The 18,805-nt window shown below is 48.5% G+C and overlaps 2 protein-coding genes across 2 annotated transcripts in view; both read left to right on the top strand.

Moving 5' to 3' along the window:
- The window catches only part of LOC126059296 (anthrax toxin receptor-like), a 158,208-nt gene extending 157,846 nt beyond the window's left edge, over positions 1-362 (top strand). The window contains exon 16 of the mRNA XM_049854949.1: positions 200-362. Within this exon, the coding sequence (XP_049710906.1) occupies positions 200-280 (81 nt within the window). The 3' untranslated portion in view covers positions 281-362. The remainder of the gene's footprint in view (positions 1-199) is intronic.
- LOC126059299 (anthrax toxin receptor-like) lies at positions 310-14,348 on the top strand. Its single transcript, XM_049854952.1, has 5 exons — positions 310-411; positions 1,323-1,385; positions 2,709-2,810; positions 4,202-4,270; positions 14,119-14,348. The coding sequence occupies exons 1-5, from the start codon at positions 364-366 to the stop codon at positions 14,332-14,334; spliced, it is 498 nt and encodes a 165-aa protein (XP_049710909.1). The 5' UTR covers positions 310-363; the 3' UTR covers positions 14,335-14,348.
- Positions 14,349-18,805: the final 4,457 nt, after the last annotated feature.

Raw genomic sequence — 18,805 nt, 5'->3', positions numbered from 1 at the left:
TGTGGAGCTTCCAGGCCATCCTTGCAGGGCTCTGAGGCAGAGGCTTTGAGCAGGGTCAGAGTTGTCCCTGTGGCCCAGGGCTCCATGTGGCTCTCCAGGGGTCTGACCCTAGGCTCCTAGCCCCACTGTGGTCCCTAAGGGTGGACAGCCTGGAGAGAAAGGATAGTGACTGATGTGAAGATCTGGTGTGGAATTTCAGGTGATGGCACCCAGGAGAGGCCACCCTGGTCCACCTCAGCCCTTGCCATGCCCACTGTCTACCCAGCATGATGGACAGTGACCACGGCTCTCCCACAGGGCCATGGCTTCTTCCCTGGCTTCCCCAACATCCCCTTACTCCCGGTGCTGGTGCCGTCCCTGCTGATGCTCCCGGTGCTGCTGTGGTGTGCCTGGCGTCTGTGCCGCAAGCCAGTGAGTGTCCCTGCCGCACCCATCAACTCTCTGAGGAACACCGGCCTGTGACAGCCTGTGGGGAGGTTCTCATTAGCTTCGTGGTTGTCCCCTGAGCCCACTGAGGTGAAGGTTCTGTCTTCACAGCCTTGGACCCTAGAGTTGGCCTGGGCCTCCAGTGGGCACTAGCCTTCATACTTGCCACAGGGAGTTCACCTACAGGACATGCTGGACTCTGAGCCAAGGCCTGCCTAGTGCTCCCAGTCTGGCATCTGGCCAGGGGCATTGAGAGTAAATTGTCAACCATGATGGGCTGTGGCAAGTGCCTGGTGTACTGCAAAGCAGTAGCAGAAGGACAGAGATTAGCACTCCTGGGGCCTGGGTGGCAGAGGCACTGTCAGGACACATCCCAGAGAGCTGGGTGAAGTGAGTTAAAAGCAGAGGTGTGAAAGGAGAGAACAAACCAGCTTAGAACTAACAGGTGCAGTAGAAACAGGTGCACAGGGGGAGCAGTGAGGAGAGAGAGCCTGGTTTGAGGCTGTCATCCTCAGGGACAGGAGGCCTGTGATGGCCTCAGGGAATGGAGAGAGAATAAAGGATATGGCGCAAGTCCTTCTCATACGATTTTTTGGCAGGTGTTAAAAACTACCAGGTGTGGCGCCACTACCTTGGACCAGGCGCATTAGCCTTTGGAGCCTGCCCAACCTCCCTACAAGGGGTGATGCAATATTCCCTTTTGACAAATGAGCAAACCAAGGCTCAGAGGTAGAGCGTGTTGGCCATAGCACCCTGGGCAACAGGGATCTAGGCTTCCTTCCCAAAGCCTGTGCTCTGCCTGCCACTCTGATCAGTGTCCTGTTCTTTCTGCCATGACAACAGCAGAGCCTGCACCACCCCTTTCCAGCTGTACTCATGCCCTTTTATCATTCTAGGCTGTCAAGGAACCACCACCATTGCCACCATCACAGCCAATACAGTCTCCACCACCAAAAAAGGTAAGCTAGTTTTTCATCAACATACTGTCAGCACATTGATATGTCCCTGACCTTCAAAACGAGGCCTCCCATTGCCTAGGGGATAGTTTCTCTCCATGCCCATTGGGCTCCCATTGACTTGGGCAATTAACTGGCAGAAATGATACAGTGACAGATAGCAGGGAGAGCCCCAGGGAAGGACTTGGGATCCAAGGACTTCCAATGATGTCACTCAGACAACATTTTTTTTCTACTCCCAACACAGCATATTCTTGGGCCCTTACTATGTGATTAGCAGCTTGGGGCAGTCTGTTTCAGCAACTGTTGTGATGCCTACTGAAAGGAATGAGACTTATTTCAATTCCCAAAGGACTGTTGGTAACAGAGTATTTCCTCAAGGCTCTGGAGAGCTTTTGGGAAAGGAGCCTCCTATTTCAAAATATCCAATTGGCACCTCTAGTCTCTTGATGTATACCTCGTTCTGTTTGGTTTCTCTTCGTCATAAATACCCTGGCGGGGCAGATAGGCTTGGCTGGGCTTTAGAGATGGCAAGGCTAAGCATGATGGAGTGAGTCTTCCCTGGGCTTGAACTGGGAAGGAGGTGCAACTCAGGGAGCACAGGGACCAAGGGCCTTGTGAACAGGATGCAGGAATGACAGACCTCCATAATATCACACGTGCTCCGTGACATTACACAGCCTCTAGACATCACACAGCCTCCATGACAACACACAGCCTCCATGACATCTCACATGCTCCATAACATTGCATAGTATTCATAATATTGCAGTCTCCATGACATTGTACGTGCTCCATGACATCACACAGCCTCCATGATATCACACTGACTCCACAACATCACACAGCCCTGATGATGTCACACATGCTCCATAACTTTGCAATGCTCTATGACATCACATGCGCTCCATGACATTTCACAGCCTTCATGACATCACACATGTTCCATGACATTGTGCATGTTCCATGACATTGTACAGCTTCCAAACAAGTCTTCTACCAACAGGGTGGCCTTGGAAGTACTAAAGGGACAGGACAGCCTTTGTTGGTATTTTGGGAAGAGCCATTCTTGGAAATAAAGAGGATTTTCTTGTTCTCACATGGAAGTCCAGCCCCTATGGTTCGGGTGGTACATGATAAGAAATTCAGATACCCTGTCCCCTCACTCACCTGTTCTTTCTTTCACCTGGCAAACCTGCTGAGTGAGTGTCAAACACTGTGCCAGGAGCTGGGAAGGGAATCATGTCTCTGACCCCCAGGGGCTGCCCAATAAGGAAACCAACAATCGTTTTCTCTCCCTCTGATGGCAGTTTTTTTCTTTTTTAGGAAGAACCAGAAAAGGAGGAGACAATGCCCCCGATGGAATGTCCCACATTGGTGTTCCCTTGTTGTGGATGCCCAGGAGTTGAGGAGATGAAACGGATGCAGGTGAGAAGGTCCCTCTGTGAGGGCTTGGGACTAAGGTGTGAGCATGTGCCATGAGGCCCCACCCGGAAGGTACTGCTGGGTGGAGATGAGCTTTATGGGCCTTGATTTTGACCACCAGTGCTGGAGAAAATCTGAAGGCCTACCCGACTGCCTTGGAACCAGGGGCTCTTCTGAACCTGGCTCCTTTCTCTGGGTGTGTCAGCTGGTTCCTGTCAGCCAGGCCTCACTTCTCAAAGAGGTCCTCAGCTCTGGGAGTGGCTTGGGATTCAAACTACTCACCCACAGGTGGATGAGTCAAAACAGGCTGAGTCATAAAGAACCGTGTGCAGGTCAGAAAAAAAAAACAGGTAAAATTCCAGGCAAATGTTGTTACCACCATTAAAACTTTACAGAAATGTCTGGGGCACATGGTGACCTGGCTGCAGCAGGCTGTGTAGACAGAGTAGGGAAGGTGTTGTTCCTATGGGTGGTCCAGTGGGGTGCCAGGGGCTGCACAGAGGCTGGGAAACTCTGGAGAAGCCCTCAAATGCCATCATCAGGTCCCCTGAGCAGGAATTTATTTGAGCCCTTAGAACCCAAACTAAAGCAGCTCACTCTGTAGAACCTCCCTCCCCAAAGTGGGGGAGACCTGGCCAGGCGTGTGGATAGGGCTGACAGGGCTGAGGGAGAGCGGCCCCGGCTCTACCTGGTTCAGGCCTCCCATTTACCTCTGGCCTAGCATTTTTTTTTTTTTTAGCATCTGCTCTGTGCTTGGATCCCTGGTTTCCTCCTGGAGCTCTGTGTTCTCTCCTGACAATTTGGAGGCACAGAGAAACCACAACACACCTTTCCAGAGGGAAGAACCAGCTTGCTGAGATGGACAGCCCCCCACCCCCCACCCAGAGGGGCCCGAACTGCAGGGCCCGGCAGCCATGATCCTCACCTTTGCTTTCCTCCTTTCGTTGCTTTTCCTTCTCCCCACCCCCCCACCCCCCAGGCATCAGGAACTTGCCCACAGAACAGTGCATGGGTCCTCTTATCTCAGTTTCCACCTGCCTTTCTCCCTGAGTTCCCCCAAATGCAACCCCCCCTCAAGCTCCTGCCCAGGACCCTGTGCCCACGCATGTCTTCCCCTCAGGACCTCTCCTAGGCCACCACATGCTCTGCCAACCTTTGAACTCTTCCTCTAAAAGGAGCCACTGACTTCTCCTCCTCCCACACCAGGAATGCTATTTTGTTCCAGATTTCCAAACTCTCTGTCACCCACAGTGCCCCCCATCAACACACCAAGCTGCCAGACCCCCTCTCCCAGATGAAGTTACACTGTGTGGGCCTTCGGGATCTATGGGCCCTGATGCCCTGGGGAGCAAACACCCATGTGCAGCTTCCTCATGGCTGCCTTTGCTTTTCAGTGCAAACTGGATGCCCTGTACACCCTTGTGAACCAGAGCTGCATCCAGTTGTCTCCTTGTGATGACAGGGTAAGCAGGTACAGGGAGCTCTGGGTGGGAGGGGCCCCATGATTACTTTAGCCTGGGACAATAGTCCTTTCAGATTATGGGCCAGGAAGCCACCTCTAGGCACCTGTCTGAATGTAGCAGGATGATGCTCACAGCACCCCACATGACTGGATGTTGCTGGTGCAGTTCCTTTATGGTATGGTCTCCAAAGGGTTCCCCATGCCCCTGCCTGACCCTGTGGTTCTCCTGGTGCTACCCCAGCAAGTGAGTCATCATCCTGGACTGGAATTTCCCTGGGTTTACCCTTTCCGCCAAATACTGTCTGGCCAATACAGACTAGTTTCTACCAGGTAGGAAAGATACACTGCTTTGTCATTGCCCTGTAACAGTGGGCTGAGACTAAATGTTTTAGATGACCCTCTTTGGAATTCAGTCATAACTGTGGCTAATATTTGTAAGTCCCTCCCTTGGGACAGTTGATTGTCTAAGAACTTTATGTGTTTTCACTCTTTTACTACTCCCAGTGACCCCGCATAAGTAGGTACTATTGTTATCCCAGTTTATAGAGGGGGAAATTGAAGCACAGACAGACTCAGTAATTTGTCCCAGGCCACACAGCCTATGAGGTGAAGAGCTAGACTTGAGCCAGGCAGCCTGGCTGTTGAGCCATGCTCCTGCCCTCTCTCTGCGGTAAACCTCACCCACCCCTGCTTTGAGACAACCCCACAGGGCTGTTCTCATGTGGTCCTGGAGCCCCAGGGAGCCCATGCTTCTGCTGAACCTGCATCTCACCTGCCTGTACTTCTCCTCAGTCAGAACTTTGCACAGACTGAGCCTGGTGGCCTGGAGGGCATTCCAGGCCCTGGGGCTGTCATGAGCGCTGTGTTAGCCACATCCTCTCAGTTAGGCAAATGCGAGCTCTCAGCAGCTGAGTGGGTGGTGTTTAGAGCTCTGGGTAGACCCTGAAGACTGGGAACCCTGCTGACACAATGGGCTTGGAACACATGGGCCCTGCACGACCCACAGGGCTACACCTGGCCTCGGGGGCACCTGGGTTCCTCTGGCTGATGAACTCCAGCTTGGATCTCTGAGCAGAGTGCTGGGTTTCAGTCATGCTTGGATGGATGCCCCCTTACCATCTGCTTCCACATGGGGCCATGATGGCCGAGTTATGGCCCCCAGAGCCCATTGCCAGCCTGATGCCCTGAAGAGCTGAGACAAAGAAGTCCACTCAGTGGACAGGGTGGGACAGAGGGATGTGAAAATGGAACCCCCCCTCCCCAGCAGAGGGAATACAGGAAACTAAAGGGAGACAAGGGACAGTGGCCAGAAATGACCTCTCTGACCAGCAAGGGGAAGGCAGAGGGATTAAGCAACTTTATCCAATGGTCATGTCCCCAGTGGAAATTCCTTGAAGCTAAGGTTCTGGGGCTGTGGTAGGGTAATTGGTTATGGAGGTACTTACAGCTGACCCTGAACTTTGCTAGGCCCCTTCCTCTGGGATCTTATGATGTCTGCACATGCTTCTCTATTTTACCAACGAGAAAACAGAGTCCCAGAGAGGTTAAGGAAGCTACTCGAGGCAACACAGCCCAGAGCTGACAGGATGCAGTCTGACACAAACTCCAGCTATCTCCTGAACTCAGGCCCATACTGTGCCTTCTAGAACTGGCTCCTTTTCACCTCCTCTGCCACCATCTAATTTGGCCTTGCCCTGCCCACCCATAGCCCTGGGGGCCTTACTGAGTATCTTGGGAGATTTCTTTTGGGGACCCGAGATTCAGGCAGGTTGTCAGGAGTTCTGGTCCCTGATCCTAGGGCTTAGAATGAATTGTGTAATAAAGGGATTAGGGGTCAACCAGGGTCTGAAGTCTTCTGCAGGACCAGAATGGGTCCCAGTGCCTCAGTCCTGACTTGGCCACACCCAGACACCCAGGCAGGGTTGCTTGGAAAGATCAGGCAGATTCTCACTTGAAGAGACTTGGGGGTACATTATCTGGGAGTGCTGAGGTTCTCTGTACTTGTGAACTTTCTGATGAAGTCATGGGCCCCCGAGTGGGAAGGAGGCTGTGGACTGGAGAACAGAGAAGATGTCTCTGTGGGACCCAGTGTGAGACCTGACTAATCTATGGCCCAACAGGCCACCAGGGTCAGGGTTGGGAGCCTCAGATGTCATGCCCACAACAGACCCAGTCATTCACCTCTTCCCTAGGGCCTAGGGCTACCCCGTGTACCTACCACCCTAACATAACAGCTATCCTTCAAACCAGTGATATCTGGGAAAGTCTCATATCTTAACTTTGGGATTATAATGGCAACTACCCCTCACCTCCCCGCCCCCACATCCCATAAAATAATCAGGAAATCCAGAAATAGAGTCAAAGCCCCAAAGCACTGGATATTAAGGCTACCTATCAACTATTTTTTTTTATCAACTGTTTGCCAGTTAGTTCAAGAAATGTGACTTAGCTGTGGAGTACTTAAGACAGTGTAAGAAATGCTTCGTATCTGGCTTAGATCTCTGCAGTTGGTGGACAGCCAAAAAGGAAGGAGAATCACTCTCTCATTCTCCAGTCACCTCCACATACCCGCATAAGCTTAAATCACAAATTCAGGTCTCTGCAACCAAATGGAAATCTCCTCATATGTGTGGATGTGTCAGAGAAGTTCACTCTACCTTCTCCTTATCAGCACATGTTCAGATCTTTTCAGAAGATTCTCTTGCACTTCCGCAAAACAGACCTATGACCTGAGGACAGAAGAGAGAAGTGCTCTACAGGTCATGCAGTTAAAAAAGTCAAAGGGTTCCCACAGCAGTAGGCCATGAGTAAAATGTTCATGTTCTGGGGTAAATAAGCAGAAATAAAGGATCTGGGAATAAAGTTAAGAGATACCATTGTATTCACAATAGAAATTAAAAAAAAAAAAAAAATGAATAAGGGCAACCCCCCTGCAAAAATGTACTGAGCTATTGTTATAGGGAAAAAAACATCACAAAGTTGAGTAAAGCAAAAAGAAAGTTTTATTTGGCATATATTCAAAAAGGCAAAAGTGGGAAAACCGACAAGCACTCTGCCACAGCCATGTCTGTCCAAGTCCAAGGAAATATTACGTAACAGGCAAGAACGGGAAAACTGACAAGCATGCTGCCACAGTCATGTCTGCCTGAGTCCAAGGAAATATTACAGAACAGGCAAGAATGGGAAAACTGACGAGCATTCTGCCACAGCCATGTCTGTCCAAGTCCAAGGAAATATTACAGAATAGGCAAGAACGGGAAAATCAACAAGCATGCTGCCACAGCCGTCTCTGCCTGAGTCCAGAGAACAATACAGAATCATCAGTAGATAACATTACAAATGGGCAAAACTATTGAAAGCTTCACCTATTCACAGTTTGACTAGAAACTGTGATCTTACATTTCGAATTGTCTTTCTTAACAATCATTGGTACAGGTTTCAGTAATGACAGTCAAGAGGGTCTTCATTGGTCAACAAATTTTCTATTCACTAAATGGTAATAGAAAAAGATGAGTGGAAACTCTCTTGTTTTCTGTTTGAATGGTTTATGTGAAAGGTTCCCTAAAAGATATTTTCTGAGATTATCTTAGCTTTTGTCTTTATACCTCAGGGCCCAGTGGATGTGTCTTTGTGAGTCCTTGTGAGCCCAGCTCCAGCTGGGTCACATTCTCTGTGCTCGAGGACAGGTAATAATGATTCCAATATTATATTCTAAATCACTATAATGTAGAAACCACAAAAATTTACTCACTGCTATAAAAGAACATTTGAGGATAGAAAGGAGGCAAAACAGCAGTATAAGCAGCTGAATGCTCCTATCCCCTCACAACATTACAGAAAAAAGTAAACAAAATAAAATAACCAATGTGGTGCAACTAACAGACTCAGTACTGTGGAAACCAGTCATAGAAGTACAGTATCTAACCAAAAGCTGAAAAAACAACAAGCCGACAAGGTAGGAAAAGTTGTCTCTCTATCTTACACAAGCTCCTCCTTCCCTGCTCCACAGCAATGAGGGCGGCTGGCACACCTGGCTGTGAACTGCAAGCTTTTGCCCAGGAATGTGTGTAAAAGACTTAGCTTTAGCTGATGGTCGCTGTGTCCCAAGCCTTCATGTCTCTGTGTGGCACCCAGAAAAACAGGAGATGCGGGATCCTCAAGGCAAGACCAGGCCCATGTTGAAGAGAATTAGTTTGCAATTCCTGAAGTCACCATGAATCAAATGAGAGCAATTTAGCTTAATGGTTGCAAATAACAGGCTCCCAAGGGCTGAAATAGGAGAAAGTTCTGTACTGGAAGAGTTTACTGTAAAAGTTAGAATTTAAAAAATAAAAAGACATATTAAGAAGTTGTAAAGATCCTTCTCTCCAGAAAATCATCTACTACCCTGGGAAGAGCTCTAGGATCTATTTTGGGGTTCTGTAAACAGATCAGACATTTAAATCAACCAGGGAGATGCTTAATGAAGGGCTAACCTGCTGATATTTCCTAGGTGAACCACACTTACCAACTGGCTAACATCGCCCATTCCTCAGCCCCTCCACAGAGGTGGAAACAACAGCCCATGAGCCCACAACTATGCTATGGTGTGTAGTGAGGACCTTTTCCTTCAAAGTTTTAAGGTTTCACAGTTTGCAGAGAAGGCTTGGTCCAGTGATGCCCTAAAAGGTTCAAGCAGGAGTGGAGACTTCAAACTTTTCCTAGCACGATGTCATTCCTGGCAGAATGAAAACGTCAGAGCACCTTCTAGTGGCATCAGCCAGGCCACTGGCTGACTGCAAAGATAACAGAATTGGAACTCACACTACAAAAGGCAAATCAGAAAAGGCACTAAACAACTGGTTGTTGTTTCCTCCCTCTGGTAAATTTAGGCATAGTTTGCTCTTCTTTTTCTAGTTCCTCAAGTTGTAGAGTTAGGCTATTGATTTGAGATTCTTCTTCTTTTTTAATGTAGGCATTTATTGCTATAAATTTCCCTCGGAGCACTTTTGTCAGAAGAAAGAATAAGTGAACTAGAGGACAAAGTAACAGAGCTTTTTGAGTCTCAAGAGTAACAGAAGAAAAGAATAAAGGAAAATGAGCAAAGCCAAATGGAATTGTGGGACACTATCAAAAAAAAAAATTTTTTTTTAATCAAATGAACCAATGTATGCATCCTGGGAATTCCAGCAGGATAGGAGAGAAAGAAAGGGACAAAAAGAATATATGAAGAAGTAATGGCAGAAAACTTTCCAGACTTGATTAGGGAGTTGAATCTGCAAATGCTCAATGAAGTCCAAGTAGAATAAACTGGAAAAGGTTCACATTGAAACACTTATTATCAAACTCTTGATAACCAAAGATGAGAGAATCCTGAAAGCAGCAAGAGAAATGCCCACTATAACATATAAGGGATCCTGAATAAGATTAAGTGCTGATTTCTCCTCAGAAACTTGAAGGCCGAAAGGCAATGGAATAACACACACACACACACGTGCACACACACACACATACACACACACACATACACACACATACACACACACATATATACACACACACATATATATATACACATGCACACATATATATACACACATACACACACACACACATATATATATATGGAGCCCTAGTGGCACAGGGGTTAAGCTTAGCTGCTAAACAAAAGGTCAGCAGTTCAAATCCACCAGCTGCTCCTTGGAAACCCTATGGGGCATTTCTTCCCTGTCCTATAGGGTCACTATGTCCTATAGGGTCAGCATTGACTCGATGACAATGGTTTTTTTTTTTTTTTATATTATATATATGCATATATCACATATATAGAGAGCTTTATCTATCTACATAAAGTGATGAAAGAAAAGAACTGTCTTTCAAGAATTCTTTATCCACCAAAACTGTCCTTGAAAAATGAAGATAAAATCAAGACATTCTCAGATAAACAAAAGCTGGGGAAGTCTGTTACCACCAGACCTGCCTTGCAAGCAGTGTTAGAGTTTTTCACACAGAAAGGAAAGGACACTAGACAGCTACTCAAATTCCTAGAAACATGTAGTCAACCTAAATTGACTCAAGAAGAAGTAGATCTCAGCATGCCCATAACCACTGAAGAGATTGAATAAGTAATCAAAACCTCCCAGCGAGATAAAGCCCTGGACCCCATGCTTCTTTGAAGAATTCTACCAAACATTTAGAGCATTGACTGCAATCCTGCTCAAAGTATTCCAAAAAGTAGAGGAGGAAGGAACATTGCCTAACTCATTCTGTGAGGCCAGCATTACCCTGATATCAAAGCCAAAGTTACCACAAAAAAACCTACAGACCAGTGTCCTTTATGAATGAACACAGATGCCAAAATTCTCAACTAAATACTAGTAAACTGATCCAATAGCATATTAAAAGAATTATATGACCAAGTAGGATTTATTCTAGGAATGCAGAAATTTTTCAACATCCCTCATGGATCAGATCCTAAATGTGACCCTAAGCCACAAGGAACTCGTGTTGAATATGTGTGCAGTGGTGGTAGTGAAATGACACCCACAATTCAGAAGATTCATAATGAGTCTTCAATGTTTACATGCTCAGTGTGTCTACAACTGGCCTTTCTGTCAGTGTTTTGGAAGCTGTGATTTTGTTGTTGGTTCGTGACTTTGGAGACCCTGTGCATTACAAGGGAGTACTTTCCCATGAGGTTTTCTTGGCTGTAATCTTTACAGAAGCAGATTTGCAGGCCTGTTTCTTCTGCAGTGCCACTGAATGGGTTAGAATTTCCAGTCTTTGGGTTAGGGGCTAAGTACAAATCATTTGTGCCACCCAGGGATCTTGGAAGCTGTGGTTTTATTGGGGGTTCTCTGCCTGAGCAAGTATATTGGTTTCCTGTGGCCAGTGGAACAAATGACTGCAAACTAAGTGGTTTAAAACAACATACATTTAGTATCTCACAGTTCTGGAAGCCAGAAGTCCATAGCGATCTCACTGGACTAAAATCAAAGTGCTCTGCACATGCAGTATGCTTCAGAGTCTGTCTCAAGATCCCATATAGCCACAAGACTACTGGGATGAGGACCCTAACCAGTAGCATTCATCCCTCCGTGGGTGCTGTGTATGTCTAGTCTGCTGAAGTTTTGCACACATGAGATACAGTATTGGCAAAGTGAAAGCCATTTCATTACTCACAGAAAGCAGACAGCAGTCACCGGGAACAGATCCATGGTGAGCAGGTCCCCACTAGGCTCTGAAGACTGTTCAGGCAGGATGGAGACTATATGTACCCCACTTTGCATTGTAGGAGAAGGACCCCCTTTAAGGGGACATACTCACCCTTCCCGATATTTGATGTTCACTCTTACATCACTGGGTGGGCACGTTGTGGCTCAGATGTCAGCAGCTATGCCATCGTTTAGGTGCTGGGTTCTCACTCTCTCTCTCTGCAGCTCCTCTTGGCTGGCTCTGCCTCCATTGCTGACTGGTCCAGCTCTCAACCAGCAGCCTTGGGACAGCCCTGGGCCACCTTAGCTCTGGCCTGACATTATGACAGCTGTCAAAATGGAACTGCTCACCAGTGAGCCCCCTGTATGCACTCCGCCCAAGCTCTGCAGGCAGCCTCCTGCATAGGGTGACACCCAAGCTCTGTGGGCCTTGCCATGCCACCACTAATCTCTATAGAGTGGAGTGGGTAGCCCCCTGCATAAGCACCATGAAAGCCCTCTGGGCCTCTCACCACCTCCTCTGGGCCTCTCACTGCTACCACTTGCACTGGATGTGTGGGCCTGCTGGTTCTGCTTCTGGGCCTTTCACTGTCTCCCAGGCCTCTCCTCTACCTGGGCCTGCTCATGGTCTCCGTTGCTATTGATGTTGCATCCCTAAGCGCATTATAGCTCTCGGTTCACTCCTCTCCAATCACTCTGCTGCCATTTCTCTGTTCAGTGGGTGCTGGCTTCTGCTTCTTCAGGGCTCTGCTGTTATTTCTCCAGGGTACTGCTGACTGCTGTGCCTTCTACTGGGTCCAGGGTTTCTGCTGCTTCTGGTACTTTTCCCTTCTATATTTTTTGATGAATTTCTAATCTATCATCCCACGGGCTGACATGTACACCCTGAGGTGAGGAAGGGAGGGTTTCTTCAGCACAATGCATCTGTGTCCCCACAAATTATGCTTATACTTCTCCCAAGAGCCAAATACTCACTTTTCAACCCAGGAAGCTCCGGTGAGCCTCCATCTTCCCAGGCCTTTATTGACCTCACCCCATGGCCTCCTGAGGTTTATTCAGCATCGGGCCCCCAGGTGATCTCCTCTTAGATAGGTTGGTCCCCAGTCATTGCCCTCGGGTATGGTCCCAGAATCAGAACCAAGACCAAAAGATCGAATTTTTTACCGCACTTGGTTTCCATACCTCACAGAAGGTGTCAGCCAGGCCTCGCTCCTTCCAGAGGGTCTAGGGGAGAACTTCTCTTTTCTTTTCCAACTTCTGGAGCCGTGCTCCCAGCATTCCTTGGCTCATGGCCCCTTCCTCCATGAGCCAAGGAATGTCATCAGCAGTAGAGCATCTTAAACTCTCTGTCTCCATCACATCTACTCCTCTTTCCAGGTTAAATCTTCCTCTGCCTTCCTCTTATAAGGACACTTGTGATTGCATTTAGGCCTACCTGGATAAACCAGGGCACTCTCCTCTCTCAAGATCCTTAACTTCATTTCACTTGCAGAGCTCTTTTTCCATCTGAGCTAACATATTTACATGTTCTGGGGGTTAGGATCTGGATGTCTTTGGAGACCATGAATCAGCTTACCGTAGAAGGCCATTGAGATTGAAACTTCTTTAAGGGCAGGGCCTATCAGAGTTAGCACCATGCCCAGTGTGAGGAACATGATAGGCAAAATGTGAGGGGCCCAATGCAAGGGGCACAAGGCCTGAGGGAGGGAATAGGCAAGGAGGGGGCAGTAGCCCTGGGCTGAAGCAGAGATGTGTGGGCAGCACAGAGGGAGCTTTGCCGTCTGTTCTAATAAGGCTTTGCTGCCTTGGGGGCCAGTGGGTGTGTGTTGACCTAAGGCATCCATTGTGTATCCTCGAGGAACTGCTCTCTGGAAGTGAGCTTAGGGGCCTGGTCTCCTTTCCCTAATGCACTGCCTCATGGACCATGGTGGCCTTTTCTTACTGTGTGCTGCTTCTGGAGTTAGAGAGTATGGCTGGAGATAATGCCAGCTGGCCAGTGTGCTCTAACCACTCTCCTTGGCACATGGGACCCTCGAGTGAAAACTGGGGTTGCTCAACAGAGCCTGAGATAGCTGGGGGCAGAGACAACAGCAAGCCAGGGCCAGCTGATGCTGCAGACAGGTTTTGATGTCCCAAAGGGTCTGGATCATTCTCTTCACAAGCCAGATGTCGCAGCTTCTTCTGCTTACAAAGCCCATACCTTGGCCGTGTATCCTTGCCTGGGCCTCAGAGGCCAGCTTCAGGGCTGTGGTGAGGGGCCATCCTTCAGCAGATATTCACTGAGAGCCTCCTGGAGCCAAGGCCTGAGCTGGGGCCATGGATGGAAGACAGGCCTCGTCCTTGTTCCCACAGGCCCCAGTCCATGGGCAAAGAGGACAAATTCAATACCAGACAAAAGGGGTCCGAGAGGCCAGGGCACCTGAGGCAGCATGGGGAGGGCAGGGGAGGCTTTCTACAGGAGAGTACACCCACTCCAAGTCTGGAAGGAGAGTCCATGCTGGAGGCCCACACTCCAGGGAGAAGAAAAGCCTCAACAGGCATACCTGTCAGTCCTCATGGGTCCAGAAGCCGACCGACATGAGCCAAAGGACCTAAAGCCTGTGGTCCCAATTTAAATGGCTTCTCAGTGACCTTCACCTTCTTCTCTTCCCTGCAGGGGAGGTGCATCAGCTTCGCAGGTGGAGTGAAGTGCCAGTGCATGCAGATGGGGAAGTGCGAGGCCCTCACCTGCTGTCCAAGGTGCCAGCACCCCCCACGGGTGCACTCACAGCCTCCCTGCAGGATGCTGCCACTGGTCCGTTTCCGCACCCGTTCTCTCTCAGGGCCTCCTCTGGCACCCCCACCCTCAGTTGCCCCAACTCTGAAACACTAAACCCCAAGATTGTTAAGAGCTCGTTTTTTGCTGAACTGGACATGTTTATTGAGTCCTAAATGACAGTCAAAAGATGTTGTAATTTGATGCTGAGCAGCAAAAGGGCTGATTACCAGGTGAGAATTGACCCACTGTGTCAGATGCATTTATTCTGCACCTACTGGGAAAAGGATGCTGGTGTCATGTGTCATGTCCTCAACATGGTGAGCCCCATTCCAGACAGTCTTGTCTCCAGCTCTCACCAAGGGCCATGATACATGGAAACTTAGCCAAATTTAGCCCAGAGACAAAAGCCCCAAAATCCTGTGTCTCCTTCCTTAATTGTTTGCAAAGTATTTGAATGTGTGATCTTTTTCATGCCACACCCTAGTTACTGTTTTTTTGCCCACGAATTCTGAATGTGTCACAGAAGGAGACAAGCCCCTCCAAAATTTACCATCTGGAAGCGTGACCTCTTTTCTGATACACCAAACAGTTGCCAGGTTTAGGAGAAATCCACATAATCCTCTCCATTTCACTAGAGTAGGACTCCTCACCACTACCACCACCACCTCCCCCCCCACTGCCCCTCAACTTTCCTGGCCCCAGAAAGATGTCCACCGGCAGTGTCCCCCACCACACATGTGCACACAGGGTCTACAGGACCCAGCACAGGATCACCGAACCACTGGGGAAGGTCTCAAGGTGGACTGTGACTGAGAGCTTCCCAGCCGTCCAGAATCCATCTTGCTGCTTTTAAACAGCTGTGCAGTCTTGTCCCACATTTCCTTAAATGTTGTATTCATGCCTTCCTGTTGAATTTCTGTAATGCAAGTCCAGGTTTAAATATGCCAGATTTGGACTTTTTTTTCAGTATTTCTTGAATGGGGTGGCTAGTGATAGAAATGACCATAATTTCTCTTGTGTTTTAAAAACAAAAAAGCTTTTACTAGAATGCCTTATACGTATATATATGGGGATTATCTGCAGATTTAGCCTTGGTCAAATAACTTAAGCTTCGGGATGTTCATATCTGGGAATGGTTCTTTCTGCGGACCCCACTTCTCTGTCCTGTGGGGTCCTAGAGCAGCCTGGGCCCAGATCAGCCAGCTGTGAGGAGGGGTGTGTGGGTGAGAGAACACATCCTCTCACCCTCCCCTGGCCTGGCCATTTCTGCCAGCATGTTATGCAGCCAGGTGGTAGGAAGGTATCTTAGTCATCTAGTGCTGCTATAACAGAAATACCAGAAGTGAATGGCTTTAACAAGAAGTTTATTCTCTCACAATCCAGTAGACCAGAAGTCTGAATTCAGGGTGTCAGCTCCAGGGAAGGCTTTCTCTGTCAGCTCTGGAGGAAGGTCTTTGTGATGCACCTGTCTTTTCCTGGTCTGGGAGCATTTCAGTGCAAGAACCTCAGGTCCAAAGGACACGCTGTGCTCCTAGCACCTCTTTCTTGTTGGTATGAGGTTCCCGACTCTCTACTTGCTTCCCTTTCCTTTTATCTCTTGAGAGAGAAAAGGTGGTGCAGGCCACACCCCAGGGAAACTCCCTTTACGTTGCATCAGGGAGGTGACCTGAGGAAGGGTGGTGTTACAATCCCACCCCCATCCTCTTTAGCATAAAATTACAACCACAAAATGGAGGACAACCACGCAATACTGGGAATCATGGCCTAACCAAGTTGACACATATTTTTGGGAGGACACAATTCAATCCATGACAGAAGGTTTTCCCAGGCAAGAATGCCAAGCATAAGGCTACTCAAAGTCAAGAAAGTAGAAAGTCCCCTGTGCGGGGAACTCGGCAGTTTGATTTTGGCCCCATTCAGAGACTCAACCCCCTGACAACTGTACATGCTTGACAATAAAAAGCAGCCTCCCCACCTCACCACCTAATGTTTTTCACAGAATGTGAGGCCTAACTCAATTTATTCTTGTTTTGTTTTCTTTGTATTTTTTTTGCCAAGAGTAAAGGCCTCTGGTAGTGTAAATAAAGAGGCTTTATTTACAAGGAAGAACTCTGCATTCCTGCTTCATTGCTAGGCAGAGAGATTCATTCCAAGGAGTGCCTGGCACCTTCCTGGGGTTCAGATGGGTGTCCCACACTTAGGCAGGTGTGGGGGTGGGACAGATATGCCCATGTGGTGGCCTTGTTGCCTTCAGTCAGCCACTTAATGCCTCTGGGTTGTGTATGAGGACCAGATGAGGTATGTGGGCTATGGGTCGTTACAAAATCAGGGGAAAAATGCTTATTGTACTTATGAAAAGGAAAGTGTATGGAACCTTTCTTTGAGCTTTAGTGATGTAAAAGCATACAGAGCTTTAATTTCTGTATAAGAATGGGATCTGTGACCTAGTAAAGAATTTAATGTGTTCCTGACTGAAAATCAGCATCTCTTTCCATTAGCGGGTGTTGAGAGTGTTCTTGTTTTTTGTAGTGTGAACTGGCTGTAGGGCCATCACTTCTTCCTCATCCCTGAACTTGATTAGGGGCCAGAGCCCTGGAATGTTTGACCAGAGCACATCTGTGAGGAATTCTGTACCCCTCTCACATCCACATCCCTTTCTTACCCTGCTTTCTTGGTGAGCATTAACGGGAAGCAGCAGCAGAATAGGATTTCATCAAGGACCCCTCAGGGGCACACTCACCCTGGCTTCCCACTCCCGTTCTAGCTCAGCATTAACAAAAAGGGGCCCCAAACCCTTGGTGAAGAGGAGACAGGGGTGCATTCCTTGGCTGATGCCTGATCTCCAGGAGGGCTGCTTTTGTCCCACCACCCTCTTCTGCCCAAGTCCTTGGGTAGAGCAAGATATTTTTTGAGAACAAATCTCACATCTGAGCTCTCAGCCACTATGAAGTGTGCGAGGGGGATTATAACGGGCAATTCCGATTGCTTGTCAGACTAGAGCAATAAAAATGCACTTTCCTGAGTGCCTGTTTGGCCCCCTGAGGGGAGACAGAAATGAAGCAGACTCTGGAGAGTCAGAACAAGCTACAACAGGCTGAGGTAACAAGTAGACCCAAACATGAAACGGCTAAGTGCAAAGGTGCATGTCTCACCAAGGAGCAGTGCAGAGGGCCTCTGGGCCACCAGGGAACACTGCAGGCCACCATTCCTCTTTCAATCTTAGCTCAGCCAAAAGGGGAAGGTCAGGACTGGGTTAAATGTCCCACTTGTTCTTGAGCCACCAAATGGAGCCGCACAGGCCCCTGCTGCACTGTGGAGACTGTTATGTGGTGCAGTCGCCAGCCCAGCAAGAAGTGGGTATGAGTTTGATGACACAGACCCAGGCACTGAGCACAAGGACCTGGGTGTTTTAGACCTCCTGGTGGTTTACCTGGCTTCCCAGGCAAAGGGCCATAGCGATGGCACCCTAGTGGGACTTGTTGCATTCGGATCTACCACCATATGAGCTAATAATTGTCTCTAAGGTGGAAAACCAATGTTACTTGTCCACAAGAAACAGACTCTGAGAGAAAGGCTTACATGTAGGAGGCTTATTTTCTTGGTAAATGCTCTTGGGAACAACACTTGTGAGACAGGAGTGAAGTCTGGAACCAGACCACATCAAGATGAGAATTTAGGACTGATACAGCTGACGTTTCAAATCAACCAGCAGAGAAATGAATGGTTTGGGAACCTCGATCTATCCATTTGTAGAAACCATTGTAAGATACTTTTCCTGGGGTCCTGAAAGCCCCAGCCCCTGTGGAGAGGGGTGGAAATGAACTGAGACAGGTATTGCTGGTGACAAGGTGAGCGCTCAGGTTCTCCCACCCCATGCCCACCAACAGGCTTCTTCTGGAGGGAGGACTGCACAAGGCAGGCGGGAAGCTTGAGCTGAAGAGAGAGGATATGACTAGGGCATGGTCCAAGCTCGGGTGTGATGAGGTGAGCCTCAGCAGCCAGGTCTGACTCCCAGTTCAGGGCTCTTTGCACTTCTCCAAGTTGGCCCTACCTTCCAGAGTCAAGAGTTGACCCCTTTACTCTCCCCAGATGTTGTGCTTATGGTTGAAGCTGCATCAGTGGGCTGCTCTGATTACCAATTGTTGGGCTGGACTGCAATGTGCTCACGCATCGGAACTCTCAGAGCATGGGGTGGGGGTAGGGGGCTTGATATGAATGAAGCCCCTACTCCGTGTGAGGCTGTACATCCTGGGAGGTGGGGTATATCACACATGAATCCCCAGGGAGTTTTGTCAAGATGCATGCACCACCAGGTATGTGCTTCAGATTCACAACTAGTGAATCATTTTATCCTCACCAACATTTTATAAGTTTGGCTTTATTTCTCCACATTTGATGGATAAGGAAAGCATAGTTCTCAGAGTTTAAGAGAACTAGCCCAGGATCCCCAGCTTTTATGTGAAGGAACCGGGAGTTCATGCAGACAAGCTATTTGCAGAGAGGCTCTCAGGGATTCATTCCTGAGGCAGGAGATGGGGAGATGGGGATGTGGGGGCACTGCCTACCTACCACATTGCCTCAAAGC

This window comes from Elephas maximus, chromosome 16 (genome assembly GCF_024166365.1).
Source record: "Elephas maximus indicus isolate mEleMax1 chromosome 16, mEleMax1 primary haplotype, whole genome shotgun sequence".
Classification (NCBI taxonomy): Eukaryota; Metazoa; Chordata; class Mammalia; order Proboscidea; family Elephantidae; genus Elephas; species Elephas maximus.
Note: the sequence above shows the minus strand (reverse complement) of the source record. Positions and strands in the feature narration are given on the sequence as shown.

What these genes read in the sequence shown, in the direction of transcription:
- LOC126059299 (XM_049854952.1), top strand. Translation starts at nt 364, where the DNA reads ATGCTCCCGGTGCTGCTGTGGTGTGCCTGGCGTCTGTGCCGCAAGCCA. An exon ending in GGCGTCTGTGCCGCAAGCCA is followed by an intron (nt 412 to 1,322) that starts GTGAGTGTCCCT and finishes TTATCATTCTAG; the next exon opens with GCTGTCAAGGAACCACCACC. An exon ending in AGTCTCCACCACCAAAAAAG is followed by an intron (nt 1,386 to 2,708) that starts GTAAGCTAGTTT and finishes TTTCTTTTTTAG; the next exon opens with GAAGAACCAGAAAAGGAGGA.